The sequence below is a fragment of the Gekko japonicus genome, unplaced genomic scaffold (assembly GCF_001447785.1).
Source record: "Gekko japonicus isolate JY-2015 unplaced genomic scaffold, Gekko_japonicus_V1.1 scaffold1607, whole genome shotgun sequence".
In the NCBI taxonomy this organism is placed as follows: Eukaryota; Metazoa; Chordata; class Lepidosauria; order Squamata; family Gekkonidae; genus Gekko; species Gekko japonicus.
In genome coordinates, this window is record NW_015161445.1 from 159,979 (window position 1) to 168,227 (window position 8,249).

The 8,249-nt window shown below is 44.7% G+C and overlaps 1 protein-coding gene across 1 annotated transcript in view; it reads left to right on the forward strand.

Annotated features, from left to right (window-relative positions):
* LOC107125614 (short transient receptor potential channel 6) overlaps window positions 1-6,672 on the forward strand; it is a 132,410-nt gene extending 125,738 nt beyond the window's left edge. Inside the window, exons 9-11 of the mRNA XM_015429046.1 lie at window positions 4,203-4,286; window positions 4,640-4,715; window positions 6,521-6,672. Coding sequence (XP_015284532.1) covers window positions 4,203-4,286; window positions 4,640-4,715; window positions 6,521-6,672 — 312 coding nt within the window. The remainder of the gene's footprint in view (window positions 1-4,202; window positions 4,287-4,639; window positions 4,716-6,520) is intronic.
* The last annotated feature ends 1,577 nt before the right edge of the window (window positions 6,673-8,249 follow it).

An 8,249-nucleotide genomic window follows, 5' to 3' on the forward strand; every position in this document is an offset into this window, starting at 1 on the left:
CATGGTCCCTTCCTGTTTTGTACTAGCTTTTGAATACACAGCAAATTAGAGAAAGGAACTCTAATGATATGCAAAGGTGAGTTTCAGGGGGAACATGCATTGTGAAAGCTTCCTTCCTTCCTTCCTTCCTTCCTTCCTTCCTTCCTTCCTTCCTTTCTTTCTTTCTTTCTTTCCTTCCCCATATCAAGGAAATACTACTTGTAGGAGTGCAGAAGCAACAGGTTATATTCAGGTGTCACTCATGTGAGCATTTATCAGGGCACTTCCTTCCTTCCTTCCTTCCTTCCTTCCTTCCTTCCTTCCTTCCTTCCTTCCTTCCTTTCTTTCTTTCTTTCTTTCCTTCCCCATATCAAGGAAATACTACTTGTAGGAGTGCAGAAGCAACAGGTTATATTCAGGTGTCATTCATGTGAGCATTTATCAGGGCATTTATCAGTTACCTCTAATTTGATGATTCACTCCTGCAAGTGGAATGAATGGCTATTGCTTACCTGTCATCCCAGGAAATGAGCATTGAGCCAGACTTCTACTGATACAATGCTTCAAGAAAGCCCTGTCAGAGAATTAAAAAGAAGTAGGAAAAAGTAGTACATCCTGCCATCAAGTGGTCAAGTGTTGCAGTGCAAACGCTGGTTAGCAGATATAGGACTTCCTTTCATGGTTTTGATTCAGAAATCTATCCCTATAGCAGCTGCCTTTCCCTCATAACACGGTCTGTTCATGTGAATGGTGGGGAAGGGCCCATAGCCCAGTGGAAGAACACGCATCCCAGTTTCACCCTCTGCCATCTCCAGTTGAGAGCTATGGGGTAGCGGGTGCTGGGGAAGGCCTTTATCACTTGAAACTCCAGAGAACCATAGTGAACTAGAAGGACCAATGACTTTAAGATGTGTTAGTATTTAGCACAGGAAGAGTGGACTCACTGAAAGCTTTCTGTGATCAAAAAGCAACGGGTTCCCCGTAATCTCACAAAACAGTACTTGGTGACCAAAGAGTTTTCCTTTGCTTTGCACAAAGAGTCAGGGTCTATTCTTACATTACAGAAGAGGCATGAACTCTGCTGGGGCTGTCCCACTTTTGCTTCCCATGCCCCTTTCACTAACAATTGAGCCTTGGGGATAGGGTTGCCATTTCCCCGATGGGGGTGGGGGTTTCCCCGCTTTTGGGGGCCCCAATCTGCTGCCACCCAGCTGGCTAGCGGCTCCCGTCTGCGCCTGACATGATGATGTCACCTGGAGGTAACATCACCATGCAGGGCATGTCGCACAGGGGATGCTCTAGAAATTTTTTTGGGGGAAACTATGGTAACAATAGTGTTTTCTCCTAAAAGCTAGAGTGTCCCCCACACAACATGCTGTTTTATATTTTATATTAAAGGACATGTACATGCATATTGAAGGACATGTACATGCATGGCAAGATATCATTACAGTCAGTATTTTCTTCCCACTACTTTATTCCATTGTCTGCTACTTACAGAGCAGCAGGGAAATACTGGACATAAAGGGGTGGATCCCACCACTTCACTGGGCAAAGTTTATTCGTTCATATATTAGAATATTTGTATCCAACTTTTCTTTTTGGCTGAAGTTTGACATCTTCCTCCAATTTGGCAGAAGAGCTGCTGCAGTTGGAAGAAGGCTACTTAGAGGATGATTGTATCCACCCCGATGATTTTAACTGAATATGAACACACATGAGTACATGAAGCTGCTTCATACTGAATCAGACCACTGGTCCATCAAAGTCAGTATTGCCTGCTCAGACTGGCAGCAGCTTTCCAGGGTCACAGGCAGAGGTCTTTCACATCACCTGCTGTCTGATCCTTCTAACTGGAGATGCCAGGGATTGAACCTGGGACTTTTTACAGATGTTCTACCACTGAGCCACAGCCCCTCACCATTTCTGGGTAATATAGGGAGGAGACACGGATCAGTAGTACCCATGCATTTAAGGTAACGTAGCTTGGTCAATAGGCAGCTGACTTCCACAGTGGAAGCCATTTGTCTGAAATGACAACTTTCATTATAATATATGCCATCACCTCCCAAAAGTGCCCTTCTGCTGTTCATGTAAGATGAACAAAGTTCAAAGTTTATTTATTTAATAGCTTTCACCAGCTTATAATACAAAGAATAAAACTGAATATGCAGAATAAAATATGAGTTAAACTGGTATAATATATAATAAAATCATCCAACATTGGAATGTAGTGTACCTGGTATGAGGAGTAAGATGAACAGGCCAGTCTCTATTAGGCCCATAGCTACAGTGGGGCATCTCGGGGCTAGGCCCCCTGACTTACTGGCACAGCCCCATGACTTCCCATCCAGCCCAGGGCCTCCGAGCGGCAGCAGGTGTGGGGAAGGAGCCGGGTATTCCTTTAATTCGATTAGCCAGCACCCCCTAAGAAATTTAAATGCCCCCTGTCTTTAAAAAATCCTGGCTACAGGCCTGGTCTCTACACAAGAGAATAAATGTACTCAAATAGCAACTTTCAGAAACAGAGAGTATGGGAAGCGTTGACAGCTCTCTGACCTGAAAGCCACCCTTCTTCACCCCCTTCCCCCAAAAAGATTTATTGTGAAATTTCTGAAACCAGAACGTATCAGGACATCTGATTATATTTAAGAAGAAGAAGAGGAGGAGATTGGATTTATACCCCGCCCTTCACTACCCAAAGGTGTCTCAGAGCGGCTTACAAACTCCTTTCCCTTCCCCTCCCCACAACAGACACCCTGTGATGTGGGTGGGGCTGAGAGAGCTCTGACACAAACTGCTCTTTTTCAAGGACAGCTGTGCCAGAGCTTGCAACTGACCCAAGGTCACATCGGCAGGTGCAAGTGGAGGAGTGGGGAATCAAACCCGGTTCTCCCAGATTACTTAACCACTACACCAAACTGGTTAAATTGGACAGACTGGAGCTAAGCTTCTTCCCCTGTGTCTCATATGCAGAGAGATGTGGGAATGGCTGTCTGTGAGATACTCGCTATATTTATTCAGGGTTTTGTGTAAGAAATGCCACAATCAGATCTGCTATGCTTTTCTAAGCTGACTCAATGGCACCACTGTTTTACATTTTTATCTGTACCCATTTATGTCTTTCTGTGCATGTTATACACACATATATACCAACAGAGGATTGCCACTTCTGTTGAAATGAACTCTAGTCCACACAGAACCTTTTGCCATAATACTTACAAGTAACGTTTCCAACTGCCTGTTCCTTTAATAGAGGCTTAATGGAAGGGGTCCCCAACATGACCCCATGGCACCCGCTGACACCCTTCCTGGTACCCACCAAGTATTTTTTAAAAGTTGGTGGGGGCAGGTGGGGCTTTTGCCCAGCAAGACTTCTGATTGGCTGTTGGAGATTTGATTGGCTGTTCAGGTTTTTAAAAACTTTGCTTTGGCTGCAGATGCCACCACAGCGGAAGGGTCTTCATTGTGTGACTGAAGGTGAGCTGTGGCAGCCATTTTGTGGCTGGCTCTACCTCCTGCTGGAGCCATTTTGCGGCAGCCATTTTATAGCTGTGCCCACCAAGCTCTGACAGAATTGAAAGGTGCCCATAGGCCCAAAAATATTGGGAGATTTGCTTAATGGGATCTTATTTATCAGGTGATATCAGTTCCTTCCATGCCCTGAAAAGCTTCCGCCACCCATTTCCCACACATTAAGCTTCTATTAAAGAGGTTAAGATGCTGAACTGCAGACTAGAAGGTCCGTAGTTCAGCAGTTTGAGACCCTGGTGCCACGTGACGGAGTGAGCTCCTGTCTCTGGCCCCAGCTCCTGCCAACCTAGCAGTTCGAAAGCAAGAAATTGCAAGTAGATAAATAGGTACCGCTTCGGTGGATAGGTAACAGTGTTCCGTGTGCCACAGCGTTTAGTCATGCCAGCCACATGATCACGGAAACGTCTTCGGACAGCGCTGGCTCTTCAGCTTGGAAATGGAGATGAGCACCGCCCCCTAGAGTCAGATTCGACTAACTTTCGACCAAGGGAAACCTTTACCTAAAGAGACAGGATATTTTTCCTCCAGCTCTTTTGTCAACCCTACTGTGATGTGCATTCCAGACGAAAGTCTTTTGATGAAAAGAGATGCAAGTGGGAGGCGGGAAGAAAAGGAACGGAAGTGACAAATCTTCATTGCTTTGTAGTCTCAGTAAAGACTTTCCATTCCCCCCCCCTTCTGTTTTCCAGCTAGGCCAAAGAAAGCATTCAAGTATAAAAAGCACAGATGACCTCAATTTAAACAGCTTAAGTAATCCTCAAAGGAAGTATCAGGTAGGATCTAGATCCTAACAGAGACTAACAGTAATAAAACTAACCATGAAATGCAAACAACAGATTGTCTGTGATCCAGGAAATTTAGCAGACAATAAATTGCATGCGGCCAGAGACTTCTGTAACAGATACGGCATGATTCAAGCAGCATACAGTGTACCAAGGGTGCATTAGTTGTGAATCCTTATTAGAGCAAAAGTCCCATTGCATTTTATTGTACCCCATGCTTATGACTTCACATTTTAAGCTGTGATCCTGTGATTGCTTACTTGAGAGTTAAGACCTATTGAACGGCTGAGTTAAGTCTGCATGACCCAGTACCAGAAATACTTTTTTCTGCTTCTCTTTCCTAGAAAATTATGAAACGTCTTATTAAAAGATACGTACTGAAAGCTCAAGTGGACAAGGAGAGTGACGAAGTCAATGAAGGTGGGTTTCTGCTGAAGCAAACTGGGGCAAGACAATGGCTAACCAAAGATTTATATTTTTACAAAGACTTTGTTGTGATAGATTTACTTAAATTTCAAGTCTGTCGTCCTACCCAAACAGCTTGTGGCTGGTAGGTTACAACAGTTTTAAGAACAATAAAGTGATGTACGGTGCGACAAAATTGCTCAGCTTCCTATCGATGGGCCAGGACTGATTATCCGACTTTACATACAAAAGTGCCATCACATCACAACTGGCTTATGGTGGCCCCTACAAGGGACTTTCAAGGCAAGTAAGAAGCTGAGGTGGTTTGCCACTGCCTTCCTCTGCATTAGGGTTGCCAGGTCTGTTGGAAACGCTGAAGGGGGAATGTTCTGGGAGCCAGAAGTGAATGTTGTGCAACATATCTACGTTACCCAGAAGTGACATAGGCACACCAGTGACATTGGGGGCAACGCTCTGGTTTTTGGGCAAAACTCTATGGTAAAATCAGCCTCAAACCATAGAGTTTTCCCCAAAAACCAGAGTGTCATCACCAATGGGCCTGTGTCACTTCCAGGTGATGTAGGCATGTCGTGTTTATTTCTGTTAACGTCGCTGATGGGGGAGGGATTTCCTCCTGCTGGCCAGCTGGCCAGTGGGGTACAGAAGCCCACAGAATCCCCTTGTAAGCCGGGGAGGGCAGGGTATAAATATAAAATAAATAAATATAAAATTTACAAAAAATCAGGGGGAATCTCTCACCCCCAACTGGGGAATGACAACCCTACTCTGCAGAGTCTTCCTTGGTGGTCTCCTATCCAAGTACTGACCCTGCTTAGCTTCCAAGATTGGGCAGGATTAGTCTATGCCATGCTGGCTTCCCTCTCTGTTCCACCTTGCACTCATGTAACTATACATTCCAAACAAGTGTGAACTAAAATCACAAACCTAACAACAGTGTACGGCCCTATTGTTAGACCATGCATACACACAAGCAGGGCTATTTTTGGGCAGGAACGCACAGGAACGGAGTTCCAGCTGGCTCCTGAGTTGGCCACGCCCAGCAGGAACTCATTAGCATAATAGGCCACACCCAACAGCAGAAACTCATTCGGATTGGCTACAATTAGGGGTGTGTGGCCTAACATGCAAATAAGTTCCTGCTACAAAAAAAGCCCAGGGTTTTGACAACAAAGTAAACAGAATAAGAAGCAAAAGGTGGGTGTGACTGGAGAACCACACTTCTAGTAACATGGGTGTGTGTGGCCTAATATGCCAATGAGCTGTGCTATCAGGGGTGTGGCCTAATATGCTAATGATTTTCTGCTGTTGGGTGTGGCCTATTATGCTAATGAGTTCCTGCTGGGCTTTTTCTACAAAAAAAGCCCCTGCACACAAGTAAGAGGAATCTCAAGCATCGTACGTGCAACACATATGCACACACAAAGGCACACAGAATACTTCCTGGCACACCTTAGTGACCATTCCCCCAGCACTCAATTTGTCCCCACTCCCATCCAGCACCTTGTGAGCTCTCCCCATGTCAAGACATATTACAGACGACAGATATTTTTTTACCGAGGGGTGTTATAAAGATAGCACATGATATATCTGGTGTTTGAGGATGGATTTTCCATGTCTTTAAGCCTGTCGGTCAGTGTATCTTTATGTTTCCTAATCTGTGTTTTCTTGAGCTGGCAATAATTCCACATGCTGTGAATTAAAAACAAACACACACGTACACACTTTAAAAAAAATCACCTTTAGCACTGAAGGTTATGGCCTGATTCCTCCTTTTCATAAGTCTGTCTTCTCCCTTACAGGTGAGCTGAAAGAAATTAAACAGGACATCTCAAGCCTGCGTTATGAACTCCTTGAAGAAAAATCACAGAACACAGAAGACCTGGCAGAACTCATCAGAAAACTTGGGGAGAAACTGTGCATTGAGCCAAAGCAGGAACAAATTAACAGATAACAGAAACTTCTTTCTGACATGAAACTCCAAGTTGGCAGTCCACTGAAAGCCATATCAATTGTATCTTATTTTTCCCCAAATGTAGTTGATATTTTTACAGCGGGTTACAAAAGCAGATACATCCTGGAGGGACCCCTCTTTATGTGTAACTGAGGGAAACCAGTGTTTGAGCAGAGATGCCATTCACAGAGGGAAACATCAGCATTTTTTTGTGTTGATAATAGTTTTGACAAAATATGGCTCGAGAAGCGTCACAGATAAAGATGAGGCTGGTTGTTTTGAAACCAAGATGCTCCCTCACCCCAAACAGATACACAGCAATCAAATCCAGATTTACTTGGGAGTAACTTCTGTTGAAATCAGTTGAGATTTCCAAATAACATCACTGAAGAGTGGAGTTCTGATCACTTAAACAAACAAACAGAAATAAAATTGAGAAAAGTTTTAAGGATATAAGAAGAGCCCAGCTGGATCAGACCAGTGGTTCATCTAGTCCACATAGGGGCAAACCAGTTTCTGTGGAGGCTTACCTGTATGCTGCCAAATAAATTCTTGGGATGGGTGAAAGAGAAGGCTCATCAGCAGAATGACCGTGACGTTACTATAGCTTTACAAGACTTTTGTGCCACAGCATCGTAAGCACACAACCAGGTTCACATCTCTAGGGGTGTATCTGTGTTACAAACCCATACCAGTTTAACGGTTGTGGTTTTTCCTGAGAAGAAATGGAGGTCCTTTGTTCTCTTCACAGAACTACAGAGGAATCATGGCTAAGCCAGTATTATGGATGCACTGTGGGGTTGAGATTCCAGAGGCCATCTGATAGACCTTAAGGCATTCCACTCCTCAAGCAGAACAGCTGGACGTTCTCCACCTATAGCAATTTTTAAAATGTTAAGTTTTTGAGTTATCTTTCTATATTTGATTCCCCCCCCCCAGGTAAAAAGTCCCATGTGTCTGGAGCCTTGCTGCTTTAGAGAGATAACCCTGTATATCATGCCCCTGTCAACTCCACCCTGCCAATACTGGCTTCCATCAGTTGTGTGGTGGAAAGGGTCATCAAATCACAACTGACTTATGGCCACGCCTTAGGGCTTTCAAGGGGAAAGATGAACAGAGGTGCTTTGACATTGCCTGCCTCTGTGTAGCAACCCTGGGTGTGTTCGCTCATCCAAGTACTAATCAGGCCAGACCTTGCTTAGCATCCGAGATCTAATGAGATTGGGCTACAAAGGCAGCTCTGATTAGCCCTACCACACTTGTAAATCTGCACATCATTTGCAAGCAGCTTTTCTCCCGCAGTGTGATCTCACTACAGTCGTAGCCCCCAGACTCCACGGACCACTGATAGGGAATTGATAGTTGCTAAGTGTGGCATCTTCCAGGCCCCTAGCTGCCGCCTATCTTGAGCTTACAACGGTTGGATGTGGATGACCATTTTTAGATACGCTCCTGTCCTGATAAGTGCTTAAATTCTCCTTGTCCCTTGACAAGATGATGCAGAGCACTAAGATAGCCTGGGGTGAGGGACTCACCGTGCAGCGGTTTGGTCATCTGCACAGGCTCAGAGGCAACAG